The sequence below is a fragment of the Colossoma macropomum genome, unplaced genomic scaffold (assembly GCF_904425465.1).
Source record: "Colossoma macropomum unplaced genomic scaffold, Colossoma_macropomum, whole genome shotgun sequence".
NCBI lineage: Eukaryota > Metazoa > Chordata > Actinopteri > Characiformes > Serrasalmidae > Colossoma > Colossoma macropomum.
The window spans coordinates 13,093,032-13,112,238 of NW_023494787.1; the positions used below are offsets into that span (position 1 = coordinate 13,093,032).

At 39.3% G+C, this 19,207-nt stretch overlaps 1 protein-coding gene across 2 annotated transcripts; it reads left to right on the forward strand.

Moving 5' to 3' along the window:
• The first annotated feature begins 33 nt into the window (after positions 1–33).
• atat1 (alpha tubulin acetyltransferase 1) lies at positions 34–18,739 on the forward strand. Of its 2 annotated transcripts, XM_036566189.1 has the most exons (12): positions 34–557; positions 1,710–1,770; positions 2,661–2,752; positions 3,636–3,693; positions 3,791–3,904; positions 5,340–5,441; positions 5,839–5,884; positions 7,823–7,897; positions 9,531–9,750; positions 14,047–14,150; positions 14,278–14,359; positions 18,084–18,739. In XM_036566189.1, exons 1-12 carry the CDS (start codon positions 466–468, stop codon positions 18,379–18,381), a joined length of 1,344 nt encoding a protein of 447 aa, XP_036422082.1. In that variant the 5' UTR covers positions 34–465; the 3' UTR covers positions 18,382–18,739. The 2 variants fall into 2 exon arrangements, with proteins under 2 accessions (XP_036422082.1, XP_036422083.1); XM_036566190.1 differs by lacking the exons at positions 14,047–14,150; positions 14,278–14,359; positions 18,084–18,739 and adding an exon at positions 12,175–12,603.
• Positions 18,740–19,207: the final 468 nt, after the last annotated feature.

Genomic DNA, 19,207 nt, shown 5'->3' on the forward strand with positions numbered 1-19,207 from the left:
CCGTTTGGGCGTTTTCTGTTTTTTTTTTTTATTTTATTAAGCTAAAAAAACCGAAAAGCTCCAAGAAACGTGTTGGCGTTTTAAGTTACTTGGCCAGGAGTGAAGAAGCGCTGCAGCCCTCACAGGAAATCCTATAAGCTCCGTGTGTTGTAGCGCTAATCCTGAATCGCGCTGTTTGAAGGGAGTGACAGCGGCAGCGGCGGCACAATGAGGGAGAGCAGCAGCGCCGAGGCAGCGGCACCACAGCAGACCCGGGCATGACTAGATCTGTCCTGTATCTACATATTCTAAACATTAGATCGTCTTGCTGGCTCGGCTGCTGTGTTTTGGTGGCTTGTGTGCAGGACGATGCAGTGAGAATCTGATGGTGATGTTGGTGAAGCTCCTCCGTCTGAAGGTCTTTAGAGCTGCTGCAGATTTGAGCTTTCTCTCCACCAGCCTTTAGCTCCTTTATCTCCCCCTGCGATGGAGTTCCCCTTCGACCTGAACGCCCTGTTCACGGAGACAATCTCTGTGCTGGATCAGAATTTGTGTGCTGGCCGAAAACCATACGGAAGGTATTCTTTTTTTTCTCTTGGTGATGTGATTTATGTGTATTTATTGAACGAAACTTCTTGCTTCTTGTTCTAATTTTCCCGTTCCACCTTAAATGATGCAGCAGGCGTTCGAATGCCCGAGGCGCCAGAATGTAACTGCTGCACTATTTAAGGTGGAACGGGAAAATTCGAACAAGAAGCGGGCTTCAGCCTCGTACTTCTGCCTTTGTCACTCAGATAATGAACCCAAGCGAACAATGCAGGGCACTTGTGCCATGAGGCTTGGGCAGGTGGGCAGGTGGGCAGGTGGGGTCTTTTAGCATTCACGTGCCTTTTCTTTGATGCACTCAACATAAAATGCATTGTGATGCGTTTGATATTGCTTTCTTATTGTTTTTGAACAATGAATTCAAATTCATACTAGGTTGGTCACTTTTTTCATTTTTGTGTCTGCCTGTTTTAAAGGGCACATATCCTACATTTTCTTTATTTTTTATCTATTTTTATGTTTTTCTCTTAGTGTCTGCTTATGACGTCTGTGTGGTTTTATACCACAAACAGGCGTAATTCACTTCTTTTTTTCTACAATTTTTCAACCCCTCATCATCCCTTGGCTGTTTTTGTTACTGTACCTTTAAGACTGATCTATATAAATGACCTCTGTTCTGATTGGCTGCTCTGTACTGCGCCTCATTCAAAAAATAGCGGAGGTTGAAACACTCCTTATAACTTCTTTGTGACTTTGTGGCTGCTATAGGCCAGAGGGATGGATGGTTTTTCTGACATCACAAAAACAGTGAATTCAAAATGGGCTGTTTTGGCAGCTCAGTTTCATTACGTGGGCTGTATGGACCGGGAAATGAAAGATATATTTTGAAACAGTGTTTACAGACTACACCTCACTGTTGTATTTCAAAAAAGCGATAGACGTTTTGTTCTCCACGATGTGGACCCTTTAATTTTATGCCACAGCTTATGTTGCCTGATGTCAGAAATTAAAAATCTTCATGAAAAGTCTCCCTAAACGTTTAAAATTGAGCTGCTTTAATCTGAAAGACACATAAAAAAGACTTTCTTTGTACAGTGGGTCAGTTTATTAAGGTTTATGTTATTATAAAACATAGTTTTATTGTTAATCAATTTTAAAGTACCCATTATGTGCTTTTATTTCAGACCTGATGCCCAGAACCAGATTGCCATCGTCATTGATGAATTAGGAAAGGCCTCAGCCAAGGTGATTTCATTTTATTACAATCAGGGCCAGTTTCCTGGACCGTGATTAAGCCAAAGCCTGGACTAAGGAGAATTTCCAGTGGTGATTTCCCATTGACACTGCAATTAAATCTGAGGGTGCTTTCACACCTACCTAGTTTGGTCCAAACCTTCTGACTTTTCAGTTCGGTCCAAACCAAAATAGCAGGTGTGAAAGGTGCCTCGGACCACGGTCCAGATCAAAGAGCAAAAATTTGGTCTGACCAAAATAAGTCTCGGACTGGATCAACATGAACCACGGTTCAGTTCGTCTGCAGTGTGAAAACACTTTTTGGATGGTTCGGACTTTCAGACCAATTACAGGAAGTTGAGGCAGCTCAACCCATCTCCCATTAAACAACAGAAGAAGAAAAAGAACTGGGAGAGAAGCAAAAATAAGCCATGGTAGCACACGGGGAGAGGAGGAGACGAAATATTGTAATTTGGTCCAGTGAAAAAGTCAAATTGGAAAAACATAAAAATACCTTATTTTTTAAGAGGATCGTAGAAAGAGAATATTAATTTTTCTCATTCAAATGGAAAAGGCTACGCACCAAGTTGGCAACACGCTGACGTCAGACACACAGTCCTCTACAAACCAAGCAATGTTAAGTATAGGGAGACACAGTCTGCGTAGGTGATGATGACAGGACGTAGGTGTGTAAATTGCAATGTGAGACCAAAATTAACTGGATCAAATGTACACAATGTAACAAGAACATGAACCTTGGTCCGGACTTTTAGGTGTATAAAGGCCCTAAGACCAGGCCTAATCCATGTCTGGGAAATCCGGAGTGTTTACTTCACTTAATGTTTTTGATGAATACCTACAGAATTACTTTAACCATAAATAATATAATATTTCCTCTTCAGGCCCAGCAGTTGCCTGCACCAATAACAAGTGCTGCAAAGCTCCAGTCCAACAGACACTATCTTTACTTGCTGAAGGATGGAGAGCGTAATGGGTAGGCTGCGTCTTTCTCTCTTTTTGCCCACAGCAGTGTGCAATTCTGTTCCATTTCAGTTCTGGCTGTTTTAAAGGTGTGATTTCCTTGAATTGCTTGAAAATTCAGCAAAGACCTCTGGAGTCGTGCATCATTCTGTAGTCGGCGTCATGCCCAAATATGGAACTCAAAGCAGTTTTTGTCTATGGGAAAATGAACAGTGTTTTTGAAGATCACTGTCGCATCCTGTGGTGAACCAATATTCCAACAGCAATATGTTTTGTGTTGTGTACCCCGTATCACTGGATTCTCTGAATTACAAGGTTGTTAAAGAATTAGATCCAGAGTTCGTTATATGGCTGCATCACTGGCTACAAAATGATGATAAACTTCAGAGGTTAGGGGTGCAATGATTTCAGCACAGAAAAAAAATTAAATGCTTGAAATGTGATACAGCCCTCACTCTCGTCGCCGCTGTCAAAGCAAGACGTCTGTGTGCCATCTATCAAAAAAAGTGGGCGGGGACAGGGTGGGGCTTATGCTGTTCATGTACCCACGCTCAAATGACTGGGCTTCTTTTCTGAAGTTGCTTATAAATTCTATATGTTGTGATTTTTACCACTTATGTTGTGCCCTCACTGAAAGAGTTCTATATGAGCTAATGTGTAAAATATTTAGAGCTCTATTCAATTTAGGTCATTATTAAAAATCAGATTGAATCTTGACCTCACAATCAAACATCATTCTGCTACACCCCTAATAAATATCTCTTTTATTAACCTGATTTGTCTGTACTGAAAAGGTTTATAGTTGCAAGAACACAAGACTGGATTTCCACTTCAGCTCAGCTGTCACTAACAGTCTCTTCGTCTCCCTTTTGTTCCTTTGTCTTTCTCCTTCACAGTGGTCGGGGTGTTGCAGTGGGATATCTGAAGGTTGGATACAAGAAGCTGTTTCTGCTTGTAGGTGCTTTTCCTTTCTGTTTTCACTGTGTATCTGTGTGTTTTTGCTGAATGGGTGAGACATAAATCTTCCTTTAAATGCTGCATTAACCTTTAGGACCAGCGGGGGGCGCATGTGGAGACAGAGCCGCTGTGTGTGCTGGACTTCTATGTGACCGAGAACCTGCAGAGACATGGATATGGACTAGAGCTTTTCCGCTTCATGCTGGAGGTTGGTCATTAGTACTGATATTGTAAAGAGCATAGATGCCCAAACTTTTTGTCTCTGAGGTGCAAAGTGTGATGTTTATGGTGGGCCGAGGGTCAAAAAGACAAAGTATAGAAAATAAAGAAGGTGGGCACAGTTGTAGATTTAAAAAGTTTGATCACGTTTGGTCAGATTACATATTTTGTTGATTTTCTAAGTGTAAATAAGTTCACACATCCTCTATAGCTTAAGTGTCAAACACAAGGCCCGTGGGCCAGATCAGGCCCGTAACACAATCCTCTCCGACCCGCAAAGGTATTTTAATTTTCTATTAATATTAACCTGTTTTACAGTGCGCTGCACTACAGTCCCCAGCATGCACTGCAACGTTATGTGCACTCTCTCCTACCCCAACAACAATCTATGGGACAGCGCGTATACCTCAGTTCTACACAGTTCCACACCAGTCATATCACCAAACACACTAACTACATTTCAGCTGCAGTTCAACTGAAATAAACTCTTAATGTCAGCTCAGCAGCTCAGAAATTGACCTCAAGTCTTAATGAACGTGCAGCAAAGAAAGGATGCCAGGTGTCTAGTTCAAGCAGACAGGTAGGTCGAGCCCTGGGGACATTTAAATTTGAATATTTCAAGTATTTATGTAATATTTCAGGGTCTACTACAAGTACCTATATTTTACTTATAGTTTTTTGCATATTTCGAATAAACAGTGGTCAGTTTGAGTTACAGCACAACCTTAATTAAAAATAAAATAAAAACATTTTTTCTCTGGCCCATGGATTTGTTGAGATTTTCTAATATGGCCCTTTTACTCGAGTTTGATACCCCTACTCTAGAGAGCAAATTTAAAAATGTGATGCAAGTTGTAGTTCACAATTTTTGTAGTTTAACATATAAAAAAAATTTAAATCCCACATTTTATTTTTTTTTTTCCCTCCAATATGTGAAATTCAGCAAATAGACAGTAATTTTGCCTTAAAATGTGCAGGAGTGTGTTCTCTGTAGAGGATGTGTAATTTATTTACACTTAGAAAATCACCAAGAAGTGTAATTTGACCAGCGCTACCCAAAAATGTGCACATTTGAATTTAAAAGTTAAACAAGTTGAATTTAAAAGTTTCAAAGTACCTGAAATGGACACAAAGGAAAGGAGAAGCAAAACATTTTAATAAGTTTAATAAGTAAATGGTTTATTTTGGACCGCTTCTATTCGTCTATTCATCATAAAATATTCACACCATGTAAAGGGCAGCTGGAGATACATAGTTTTCGTGTAATGGCGATGACACTTAGCACATAGCCAAGGTGATCTCCTAAAAGGTCTTATCTTTTACAGTGAGTTTGGAAATGACCCTACAAAATCAGTCCTGTTATAGTTCTCATGTCTTTCTTATCTTTTGGTTTCCTTTCTGTTTTTTTTTTTCCCATTTCCTAGCACAAGAAGGTGGAGCCCGAACAGATGGCGTATGACAGACCTTCACCCAAATTCCTGGCCTTTCTAGAAAAACACTTTGAACTTAAACACAGTGTGCCTCAGGTATGATTTACCTATGTTATCTCACCACACCATCGCCTGCCGTTGAGCTTTGTCGCTTTTAAGATGTGTTTACATTGTCAAGCAGGTGTTATCGTTTACACAATCACATAACCTGTGAAACCACAATCCAGCTCACTCTGCTATAAATGCTTTGCATCTTAGTTACTGGAAAAGGTGAACTAAGTTAAACAATAAATGAAGATGGTCGTAATGCTGTTTATCACCTGCGTTCAAAAGAAACTGTAAATCCAGTCATTTGCTCAAATGCTAAAAAAAAGCTCTTTTTAATTTTAGCAAGTGAAAGAAGTGCTTTTATACTAACACTTGTGCTCAGAATCTGCAAGATCTTTCCAATAAAATCACACATCTCTGATTCTTTCCTCTCGTCTTCTGTTAGGTGAATAACTTTGTGGTATTTGATGGCTTCTTCAGGAACAGATCAGGTAAGATCAAGTGCTGTTCTGGGGGCGTTTTTGGGGTTGGAATGTTAATCTTACGCTGTGTCAGTGGAACAATAAGCAAAGTTAGAAGTACCGCTCCGTTGCCTCACGTCATGTTTAGGGCGTGGTGTCCCGTATGATGTCTTTTTCCATTAGCATCCCAGAGGCACTCAGTGTTTCCAGGTACGTCACATAAAAAAACTCAAGTAATAGAGCTTGTCCTTCTTGTTTTATTACATAGCGTCCACGGCTCACCTGCGGGTGGCTGTTCATGGTGGGAGTGAGGGCGGCGGTGACTCAGTGTGGCAGATTAAATTCCAGATTGACGACTCAGCCTGTGATTTTCTTGCTGTGTTGCATAATGGAAGCCTGAACAAGCCCATACCTGAGTGTGTGCTACATGACACAATTACGTGCTGGTGTAACAGAAGGTGTAATAGAATGCTTTCCACTGTGGGTGGTGACGCTGGCGTTGGTAGAGTTGGGGTACGGTTTTGATCGTGGCTGCATTCTTGTTTCATTAAATTCTTAGGCACGCCTCCCTCCCCTGTGACGGATCAGGGGTTGTACGGCTTTTTGTAAGAATCTTTATTTTCTACTGTCTTCCACCCCCTTTTGCCCCTGGCCTCTTTTCTCATGTTGTTTTTTGTCACACCACCTTGTGTAGTATAGGGCTGTCATTATTGATCATATTAAAGGGGCATTCTGCTGATTTTTTTTCAACATTTCTTCATAATTTAATGCTTAAGATGTAAATAAAAAGTAATTCAGAGTGAATTGATGTGAAATTCGAGATTCTGTTGTAAATTCTTAAGTTTCCTGTCTCCACCACAGTGGTGGTGATAGGAACCAGACATCCAAAGAGTTTAATGCCATCACAGAAAGTTATTATATTAAATTTTATTAGTTATAAATGTACATTTTAGTTACAAATTCGCTGCCTGATGTCTGAGACAATAATTCTGAGAAGATTTTGACCTAAAATATGTATTTTTTTTTTTAATCCATTCATGGCAGGGAAATACATGTAGGACATGAGAAGGCAAAAATATTCTGCAAATAAAATTTAGCAAACTTTGCAAAATTTTACCACCATCAACAATACGTATATGTCTAGGTTCTCTGGTTGTTTTGTATATTATTATAAAATGGTTCCATTTGTGCTGTAGACACGACAACCCCTGGTTCCTATCACCACCACTGTAAAGAAATCATACTTAATAAGTTTCTATACAATGAACCATTTCACACCAAACCACTCTGATTGACTTTTTTACATCTAAGTGACTGAATTATGTAATAAATTTAAAAAATGGTGGAATTTCTCTTTAATAGCAAACCATGCAGAGCTTTCCAAAGATTCCTAAGTACTTTATTGGGGAAAAAAGATAAACTAGAAGCCTTTAAAAAGACTTGACTAATAAAAAAAAAAAAACACTGGCTCAAAGCTCTGTTTCTTACTGTGATAGAGACCAATAAAGAAATTTAAGATAAGAATCTGCACCATGCAGATTGCCAACTAATCACTACCAATTCTACATTTTATTCAATAGTTGTTTTTAATTGAGTAATCAAGATTAATCGAGTAATCGTGACAGCCCTAAAGCATATAATGCCTGGCAGAACGCTTTTCTCCACCCTCTGAAACAGCACGTTCACCTCTGCTCATGCTAGCCCAGTCTGTCCCTCAGACACTCCCCATCCACACGGTCCATAATCATAAACCCACAGCTTCCCAGCACAGGCAGCACAGAGAACGCCTGTGTTTTTCCCCAGTAGAGCAGTTGAATGCCGGCCAGCGCACACATACTCAGTAAACACATGAATATTTGTGGACATAAATATTTATGAGGAGTGTTGTGTGCTTTTAGCCAGAACTCATAGCGGTTTCACTGACCACTGAGTAACAAGCCATTTGTGACAAGGTTACTGTTTTCGCAGTGGTCCCACTGAGAAAGGTTCCCCCAAAAAAGCCAGAGGGAGAGATCAAGCCGTACTCGCTAATGGAGAGAGAGGGTAAGTGTGAATTAAGGCCGGTCAGTTGCATTCAGAAAAAACAGTTTATGTGAAGTGCATTCAGTAATGTGATCCACTAAATATGTTTACATGTTGAAGTCAACATGCGCCAGGAGGTCAAACAAAGCACCAAATGGAGATTTTTGCCACCAGAATATGCCCATATTTGCTCAAAGAATCATAAAGAAACATTGCTGACAGCTTTTTCAGCTATTTTTAGCAGCATTTCTAAAACGACTGTAAATGCAAATCTTGCCCATAAGCTATTTATAGTATGAAGCAGAACTGCAGAACTAGAGAAGAGGTGAATACAAATCATTCAAACAGAATCAATGGATATGACTCATTTAACTTATTATATATAATATTGAACATGATATTATTTATTCTGTATAGTTTACCTGCGATTAATGTGCTGCTGTGCTTTTATTATAATAATAATAATAATAATAATAATAATAATAATATTATTATTATTATTATTATTATTATTAGTAGTAGTAGTAGTAGTAGTAGTAGTAGTAGTAGTAGTATTTTTCTAGTACCCAAAGCACTCCTGAAACTGGTTTCACAAAAGTGTCTTAGGAAAGATAATCTTCTTAAATTTTTTTAATTTCTTTGTAAGAATTGACAAAGTAAAACTCTTCAACTGTAACTTTGAATACGTTTTACAAAATACAATTAAAATGAAGCAAGGATGATTTTCCATTGGTTGTTTTCTCCTCCTGGTTCTTGTTTGCTAAATTTTGTTTTAATTTTGTTTTGCCTTAATTTTGCTGTTCTTGGGTGCTGATGTGATTAAACTGAATAACAGGTTAATGGAAATATGGTGTAATTTTTGGTGTAATCTGTAAAATCTAACATGATATTGATAATCTAGTTGACAAATAATTCACAGCGAATACGAAAACAATTCAGACTTTCTTTGTTTGAGAACTTCTTGCATTTGAGAACATTCTTAGGAACAACTTAATGTTTGTTATAGGATCCCTCGTACGTTTTTTTTCTTAGGAAAGCTTCCGTAAATCTGGCCCCAGAACCCCCTAAATGGCCAGAGTGACGATTTACTGAGATAAGACCACAGATTACAAACCAGGCACACAAGAGGAATCACATAGCCATGCAGTGCCCAGTGGACTGACTCTGTGAAGAAACAAGATAAAAAGATTAGTTTGAATAACTTCTTGAAACGGTCACAAATAGGGAGGGTAATTATTAAAGTAAAGTATTGACGATATCCACGGGATGATCAGAAAAGCGTATTGTTTGTCACTCTAAAAATACAATATGATTGTATGGCCCACCTCTAGGGCTCGTTTACCATCAACAAGTCAAAATGATTCATTCAAAATGAGGAGCACTAATTGAGAAGGCTGTCAGAGTTTTATGTATTTTATAATTATACTTAACGTCACTGTCGGAACAAAACCTTCTATCTCCAAAGTGGTCACTTTAAATAAAGCCGTTCTTAATTTTTAATGGACGTCGGTGTAACGAGATTTCTTTCCAAGTCATTTTTCACCATTTCTGCTGGTTCTTTGGTTCTGTTGGTAACACTATGAAAGTGTAACTGGTGTTTGGGGTAATATAGAGTGAATGAATCATTTTCTCTCTCCTTCTCTCTGTTGTGAAGTTGTGCGAGAGGAGCAGAAGGTCCTGCCGTGGCCGTTTGTCCGCTCGGCAGCCCCTCCTCCCTCGCCACCTCTGGCGGTATCCTCCCCGTTCTCCCGCTCCCTCAGTGTGGGATCCTCCCCCAGCCGCGGTCCTCCTCGCCCCACAGCGGCACCAGGCGTCCGGCAGGGTCCCACGCTGCACCCGCAGCCCCTCGACAACTGCAGGACAAAACGCACCAGGTACGAGTTTCTCCACACCTCTGTCCCGTTCAGACTGCTCACTGTTACGCTTTCAAAATGAAGCTGCCAAAAGGGGTTCTTTAGAGTGAGGCCACAAAAGAGTTTTCCAGAAGAACCTTTTGATAAATCGCTCTTTAAAGAGTGGGTTTAGTACATGAGACGTGAGTGTGAAGAACCATTTTTCAGGTAAAATGAAGCTTAAAAAAGGCTATTAAAGGTTTTTCCTTAAATTGTATATCCAGAATCCTAGAACCATTTAGGAACCTTTATTTGTAACCCTGTGACCTTAGGCGTGTTCTACTAGTTTATCTTAAGACCCAATTATTAGTATGAAATTCGCTGCTGTCGGAAGAAAACCTTGTAATGTCCATTTTTGTCGTTTTTCAGTTTTTGACCTAATTGGTCATTGAAAATGCCTGTTACCCTTTATGTTGTGTGTAAACTTCATGATGAATGGACCAAAAACAACGGCACAAAATGACTTAAAAAAAGTCTGGTTCCATTGACCTACATTGAAAGTAAAGTAGGTTTTTTCCTTCTCGTGTAAAGTTATCATTTTGGAGATTTTGTTTTGACAACAGCGCATTAATATGCAAGGAACAGTACTTGTAAAATAAGATATATTAACATATTGGGGAAAAAAAAAAAATATATATATATATATATATATATATATGAGCAGAAACGTGTTCTCTGTAGAGGATGTGAAACAAACATCATTTGACCAGGGGCGCCCAAACTTTTGCATACAACAGTAGATTTGTTCAATTCCATCACCAGCACACCTGATTTAATTTAGTGAAGTACTGACTGGACAAACCAGGGACCAGATTCACAAAAGTGTCTTAAGAAAGAAAATCCTATTTAAAAAGAAAAACATTGTGAAAAATTGTTACTCTTAAAGAATTCTCCTATGTTTTCTTAAGAATAATTCTAAGAACAGGTGGTGTTCTTGAAAACATATAACAGCCTCTTGCTGTAAAAGTTGACAAGATAAGCATCTAAATTTATCAGATGCCTCTGCTACTCTCGCCCATCTCCATCTCTCGCTTTCCGCCGTCACCCCCCAATTATCGTATTTTCAAAGAGGATTTTTTTTCCTGTCGGCTGTTTTTTCCACCGTCACCTCTAGTTCTTGTTTGTTACATTTTTTTAAACACTTGGTTTGATGTTTTTCCTGCATTTTGCTGCCTACTGAGCAGATTAAACTAAATAACTGAAATTAAAGTTAATACGAATTAAAAGTGTATCTCCTGTTGTTTAGTAAAATCCACCATAGCCTACATAAGAGAACAATGATGTTATTTGCAAATCAAGATTCTTAACTTCTTAGTGTTTAAAGGATCTTCACAAGTTGTTTCCTAAGAAAGTTGTTTGTGAATCTGGTCCTGGAGATCTAGCACATTCATGCATGCTTTTTTAAATATAATTTTCTTAGGCGCCCAAGACTTGTACAGTACTGTATGTATTTGGAGAGCGAGGAACTTAAGTGTGAGCCCACAAACAAGCTGATTTTACCGACCCAGATTAAAGGAATGGCTCACCAAAAAATCTAATTTACATCCCCCCCCCTCTACTTTTCCTCCAAGCGTAGTCAGTCAACCAAGGCTCTGATCAACCTGAATGATTGAGTGGTGTCTTTGCACTGACCTTGATCTGTGAGGCTAATGGAGGTAATATAATACACAGAATTCCTGTAGGGGAAATTTGTGTTATGTTTTTTGGTTGACCATTCCTTTGTGTCTGAATCTAGACTAAACAGGATGTGTAATAGTGAAACACCAGGACTGATGCAATTCACTCTGTCCTGCATGCTTGGAAAGGCTGAGAGTTCAAACCGTAGCTCAGGTGAAGTTCATACCAGTTCTGCAAGACCGACTGTAGCTTTGTTAGCACGGCGCTGATCCTCACTGCAGGCCGGTTATGAGAGCAGGAAGGCGCTTGGGTGGTGAAAAGACAATCAAAAGCCCTGTGTTACACTGAGAACTAAGGGACAGTGAGGGCCTTTGTGTCCAGTCTGGCCACTTCTATGTTTAAACTGCATGACTGATTTGGCTGCAGAAACTGGAATATCCTCTCATTAGTGTCTCATTGTTTGCAGCGCCTCTTCACTCTTTCCAGCAGATCATTTTCTCCTTGCTCTTCTCTAAACTGCTTCTTTTCCTCTTTCTCTCTCTCTCTCTCTCTCTCTCTCTCTCTCTCTCTCTCTCTCCTATTCTTCCACTTTTGTCCCTGGAATGACATTATCATTTTCACACGATTACTCCCCCCCCCCACTCCTGCCTCTCATCATCACTGTTGCACTGATATTGATGAAACTGAATCTTTTCTTCTTTACCTCAAACGTTTTCCATCTTCAAAAATGCTAAATACGCTCTCTCTCTTCCTCTGCGCTTTGCTTTCGCCTCACTCAAATCTCCGCAGTTCTCTAAATAGATCTCAGCTCGGCTTTCATTGACCTTCAACCTTTTAACCTAGAACTTCACAGCCTTGGAGATGGCTGTTTTTTAACTTCTTAACTGGTTCTGTTCTTTTATTCGTTTTTGTAACCGTGTTGTGGAAGTGAGGCCTAAGAGTGCTGCAGCGCGATCGCTGGGTTTTTACATAATGTGGTAATGAATGAAGGGAAGTATCTAGGAGTGCGTAGGTTTTTGAAATTTCCCTGCCCTTGCTCCATCGAGGAGCTATACGTTTGGTAAAGCCTGAGCTTTCAGTAACTAGAGAAGTGTAAAAATTACCCCTGAAACTGAGGTTTGAACCTGGTACATTTCTTTACTGTTATTGTGAGAAGCTTTTACCTTTTTCCTTCTCCTGAACATTTTGATCCACACACAATAAAAGTTGAACAAAAAAAATCAGTTCATCTGTTTTTTTTCTTAAATTAATTAACTTTTCTAACAGTTACGTAATGTGGAGGTCATTCCCACCAGGCAGAGGAGAAATAAATTGACATTCTGCATCTCTGCTTTTGACGGCAGCACGTCACAATTTATTTAGCATACTGAAATCATTTATTTAAGTTTTGATGTAGTAATAATAGAAATATTGATTTATTTCTTCAAAATGTGGATCTGTTACCTCAAAATAACACCTTATTTACTTAAGTGTGACTTACTATGTTAAAATAACTTATTTTCTCAAAGTTTGGACTTCTTATCTTGGAATAATGACTTATTATCTCACAGTTTTATGTAGAATTCTGAAAGAAAGACACCTTTTCTCTAATTATGGTCTTGTAGTGATGAAATAATGACATTTTCTCAAAATTTGGACTTGTATTTCAAAATAATGACTTGTTTTTTAATCTCAAAATTAGTCTGAAATAATTCCTTTTTTACATAGTATGGCTTAGTATGCCACTACGTTTGTTGCAATACTAAGTCAAAATGTTGAGATTTTGAAATAACAAGTCAAAAATATCAAGAAAATCAATCATATTTTGAGTCATTTTAACACATTTTAACATACTGCTGTCTTAAACAGAGAAGGCGGGAATGAGTTTCTATAACATCCACAAACTGAATGAAGTTGAGTATTTTTTTTAGGTTTTGAAATGATTTATTTCCTCGAAATGTGGACCTGTTATCTCAAAACAATTCTGTATTTTCTGAAGTGTGACTGTTAAAATAACTCATTTTCTCAAAATTTGGACTTATCTTGGAATAATGACAGTTTTACTTAGCATCTTGAAAAAAATACTTTCTCTAAATGTGTCATGACATAATGACATTTTCTCAAAATTTGGTCTCATTATATTGAAAGCCGATAAATACTAAGTCAAAATGTTGAGAAAATAAGTAGTATTTTGAGAAGTCAAAATATTAAGAAAATAAATCACATTTTAAGACATTTTAACACATTTTAACATATCGCTGCCAGAAACGGAGAAGGCGGGAATGAGTTTCCATAATATTCACAAACTGAATTAAGTCAAGTTGAGTATTTTTAACAATGAAGCTTATTAATTTTCAGGACTTGAACATTACATGATCATTGCATGTCTCCCTTCACTTGATATTGTTTTGTTCACTGTATGTTATGTTCATGAAATATTATTGCCTTTTGAGTTTTCTAATTATGTTACTTTTGTGTCCTTTCTTTCTTGTACTTTCTTATTTCTTTCTCTTTTTCTTTTTTATTATTTCTTTTCGATCATTTCTACTTTATGGCATGACTTCCCCCCTCCTCCTCCTCCTCCTCCGAATCTGCCCTCTCACCTTGTCCTGGTCTTGCCTGGCCCCAATGCACATGTTCCTCCCTTCCATTGCGTGTCTACTTTCCCTTCCCCTCCTGTAGCGATCAGGGTTTGGTTGCCAGAAGCAACCTCTACAGTCGCCATATCAGCAACAGAGACCTTGGGCTCTTACTGGAGGAACAGCTGAACACCTTGAAGCTGCCAGGTAACGTTCTGTTTCGGCTACGAGCCACGAGGCGCAACGAAGTGCATGCAAAGTGTTGCTGTGGTCCACAAAACACTACATTTTCCAGGTGCTGCCTTGTTAGCTATTGTCCTGTGTGCTTCCTCAGGGCTGAAGGCAGTGCTCAGTGAGAATGTGTGTGACACAGGGGGACAGGCAGACGCACGGGGACACACAAACACAGCAGAAAGGTTGGCTTCACCTAGCGATGGCTTTCTGTCTGCTAGCACTGGACGACGCAGAGTCAGAAAAAGGCACAAACGGCCGCCAGACACAGACATAAACCCTCAGCAATAAAGTCTGTGTTAATGTGCTGCTAATTGCCTTTTAAACAACATATGACTTCCTTCCTTCCTTCATGTCTCAAACCTCTTATCTAGACCTCTCTTGATCTTTGAGACTTGTTTTTATCCATGTTAAAGTGATAGTTTGGCCAAAAAAACAAACAAAACAAATTTACACAATTACCAATGAAGATGTTTGGTATCCATAGCTGCTTCTTTGCACTGAGGGCTACGAGGCTAATGTAACTAACAATGATTCAATACCAATCAAATGTGTCCTTACAGGAAAGTCTTTTCAGTCATGTTGGCAACATTCCCAGGAAGTGATTTCCAGTCATACAAGACCAGGCTCTGATCTTTATAAACCTGAAACTGAAAGCTACGTTGACGTTTGATATAAATAGCATGAATAGTTTGTAGCGTTTGGCTCCAATAACAAAAGGCCCGTATCATGGAAAATAGTTTTTGTTTTTTGTTTTTTTTCTGATGAAAGTTTGATGTATCATGGAAACATTGTTAAAGCATGTAATGCATCGGCCACTCTCCAATCCATTTACATTTACAGCATTTAGCAGACGCTCTTATCCAGAGCGACTTACAAAAAGTGCTTTGTCTATCCAGAGAAAGTATCTTTGCTAGTTACCAATAGGTCAGAGAGAAAGCCAGTCCTGAGCTCAGATACTGCTAGAATCAGAAAGTTATAAGGACTGTTATGAAGTCAGAAGGACTGCTTTTGAATAAGGTACAGTTAGAGCTGGGCGATATGGCCAAAAATGTTATCACGATAAACAAAATTCCTATCGTTCGATATCGATACATACCGCGATTAATGTCTAATCATTATTTATTTCAGGTTTGAAGGCTGATTTTTGCTCCTGGTGGTTAATTGCTGTTTTAAACTATCCTTTATGGTCGGAACTCGACAAACACTCACCAAACAGTGGAACATTTCACAGATCTGTCATGGGAGAGTGGGAGAAAGTGTCTGGTGGGCTGTTTCTACCAGCTGGAAAAGCACGGCTATTTTGTAATAGTCATAATTTAAGAAAGAAAACATTATTTTTAGCTGGTGCCGAGCGCTCGGCTACCCCGCTACACGACATCACAGTATTCAGACACCAGCTAGACGACTGGATTTCTCTATACTATCGTAGTAGTTTAAGGGGTGAACCGCAAAATATCAACACTAGACAAACAGAGTCCTCCTTTTAGGTATGTTTAAACTGAAAGCGGTGCTTTTGTGTCTTGTTTGATCTACAGTATCATCAATTGTCCGTGTTGTGGAGTGACAGCGCGCTGCTTCAAGTTAGCCAGCTGCTAAAAACAGCTAGCCTGTAAAGCTAGCGCTCTCCCGCTCTCCAATGCCTCAAAGCTTCCTCAGTTTACTTTCGTTTAAATCAGGGCTGTAATTTACATGAACCCACTTCTTTCTTTCACTTTCGTTGCTTGGGAATGCACTAATACTTAAATATGGCTGTCCGAGCGCTGTAACAGCGCTGTAGTTGTGAGGATTGTGATTTAACGCTGCTAAAGCTGGTTAGGATGTACAGAAAGAGGTGAGTTCGCTGTAGGACAGTATAGTTACACCACTGACCTCGTCACTCACACTCGGTCACAGGAGAACAGATCGCCGGTCGCTCCACTCAAACAGGGAATGTATAACTCCGCGTTTCAGCCGTTGCTAAAGACTCATCTTCCTCGTGGCCCCCTCCCTCTCTAATCATGTCGAAAAACTCGGAAGTGCGCCCTCTCCTGGCGACAGCAGAGTAGAGTCGCTTTCCTTGCAGTAGAAAACGCCACCAAGGCTTTCGCTGAACGTGGAGGTGTGAGAACGGTGTATTATATCGAACATTTATCGAACGTGTCGTATCGCTCTATCGAGGAAAAGTTATATCGTGATACTTATCGTTATCGTTTTATCGCCCAGCCCTAGGTACAGTACAGGACAGCCAATCAGAACAGAGCTCATTTACATATATCAGACTTGAAGGCACAGTTACAAAAACATCCTGTTTGATTCTAAGGAATAAAGAGAGGTTGGAAAATAGTCATGTAAAAATGAATCATGAAATATAAAACCAGGATAAAAAATAAAACTGGAAAAATGTAGGATGTTAAGTTTTGAATGAAATTGCAGTGTAAAACTGAGACTGCGCACCAGAGAATGGACATTCTATTAATTCTGCCCTCTAATGTAATTGCATTGTTTGAACACCAACAGATCAGCACTAATTAAGCTTGGATGATAATGTACATTTCCACAAATGATTATCATCTGCAGAAGTAGTGGAATAAACAATATTATCGTGATCCAAATAAAGCAGGCGCCACATGTGAGTGTCTCACAGAGACTTAGCCCTTAGCTCAGATTGTTCCTAATGGTTATATAATCGCCATATAACTACCAGCTGGGCAAGTTACTAATACTACTTTAATAATTTATAATGATAAATATACACAGACTGCTTATCCTCCAGTGGCTTTCATTTTTTGGAAACCAAAATATTTCCCAGCTGGCACGTCGGCCCTTTTTCGGGACAAGGTTGTCCGTGTTACTTCCTGGTAGAGAGCAGATCTCATGTACCTGAATGTCTTTGTTTCATTTGCATATTCCCCAGCATTCTTTGGATGGCTGAAAATCTATGTAATGATCTTTCCAAGTATATATGTGCATAGTTCATTAACTGGTGCTGTTCTATTTGTATAGACTACAGTAAGTTGCAGTCTTTTCTATTGTAGACATTTTTGAACTAACCATGAATTAGAAAGAACGTGCACGTAGAGTTGTTAAACAAAGACAAAACATTTTTTAAATGAATGTGGCATGTGAAAGAGGACAAAACAATTTGCATAATTGCTCGAATTGAATCGCGCGCTGGGTACATTGTTATACCCCATTACATACAAAGACCTTCCACCATTTTTTTAATAAAATTCTGCATAATTAAATATTTAAGGTGTAAACAAAGTCGTTCAGAGTGGTTTGATGTGAAATTGTTCACAGTGGTGGTAACCATACGTCTGAAGAGTTTAATGCCTCTAAAATCTAAATTATGGAATGTAATTATTACATGAAATGGTTATGAATATGCTGCCTGATTATTATTTTATGATAGTTTTTTTCAAATCCATTCATGATGGAGAGGTACATGCAGGTTGTTGTAAGGCACATTTTTCGCTGTTTTATGATTATCAGCATTACATATAAAAACTCAGACACTTGTCATTTTGTATAGTAAATAAAATTGCTATATTTGTGTTGTAGACATTGTGGCCCCTGGTTCCTTTCACCACCACGGCTCCTCTACAGTCAATCAAACCACTCTGAATGACTGCTTCTCAACAATTAAATGATGCAGAAATGTTTGAAAAATTGGTGGAACTCCCTTTTAATTCCGCAAGTTTATGATTTGGACGTGCAGATTTCATAATGCCTATGGGGGGTATAAGATTCCATTATTTGTTGGGTACATTAGCCATTTGACTACAAAAAATAAAAAGAAAAAAGAAGCAAACTGTGGACACCAACCTGTCTTAGCTGTTTGATAATTGTGTAAATTTGATTTTTTTGGTGAACTATCACCTCATCATCTCTTTAATCTCCTTCCTCCACTTTATCTCCCTCCCTCAGCACACAGCTCCCGCCGCTGCCGGTTTCCAGGCCTGTTTCTAGACAGCCGGCCTCCATAGCAGCTCCAGAGCAGAGAGAGCAGGCGACTTTAAGCAAGCAGAGCCGTGTCCAGGAGAACGGCATGAGGACAGGGAGCGACCCCTGGCCCAGAGGAGCGGAGGATGTGAAGAGAAACAGAGCAGCGGAGGTGGAGAGGGGGATAGGCAGGGGCGGCTGGTCCTGGACAGTCGGAGAGAGACGCTGCACGGCCCAGTGGGTCCGACAGAAACAAGAACATCGCAGCACGAGGCCCTGGTGACAAGGTGCACGCAAGCATGAAGAGAGAAGCTGGAGGGAGATCAGAGGAAAGAGGGGAACCAGAGGACATGAGGAGCAAAACAAAGCAGGGATTATTTAAAAACAAAAAAGATAAAGGGAAAGTAAAAGCTTCCCATGCTCCCAACTAACTCATGGAAGAAAAGGGGGTGGAATAAATAATGTGAAAGAGATAAACAGCCATAAATAAGCTGCACGTTTCACCACTGAGGCAGCAGCGTTTTAACTCAGTAGCTGAATGTTTTTTGTTATTGTAGCCATGCATTCAATGCCTCATGAAAAACAGTGTTATGGAGATTCAGGGACTTTTGTATTTCCAAATAAATAAAAAAGTGAACGAACTGAATGAATTTTATTTTTATTCCCTAAATTCATGAAACATGTAACACTCAGTGCTGTAACAAGTCCTAATATAATCTTATCTACAGATTAACGATACAATTAAAATTGAATTGAAATTTTTTTTTTTTCAATTTTTCTATTGAAGATCGTAAAGCAAGTCTTAAAGGGGAATTCCACCAGATTTCTAAAGTATCTGAATAATTCATCAAATTTTTTACACATACACACACACATTTTCTAAACCGCTTATCCTTCGGGGTCACTGGGGGTGCTGGAGCCGATCCCAGAGGTCACTGGGCACCAGATTTTCAAAATATCTGAATAACTAAATCATCAAGACAGAGTCAGTCAGAGTGGTTTGATACGAAATGCTCTGTTGTGGAGAAACTTGAGTCAGAATTGTTCACAGTGGTGGTGAGAGGAACCAGACGTCTGAAGAGTTTAAAGTGACGTCACAGGAAATGAGT

Bases quoted from the DNA above. Each gene is read 5' to 3' on its own strand.
- atat1 (XM_036566189.1), top strand. From the start codon at position 466: ATGGAGTTCCCCTTCGACCTGAACGCCCTGTTCACGGAGACAATCTCT. The intron at 3,694-3,790 runs GTAGGTGCTTTT...ATTAACCTTTAG, and splicing joins ACAAGAAGCTGTTTCTGCTT to GACCAGCGGGGGGCGCATGT. The intron at 5,442-5,838 runs GTATGATTTACC...GTCTTCTGTTAG, and splicing joins TTAAACACAGTGTGCCTCAG to GTGAATAACTTTGTGGTATT.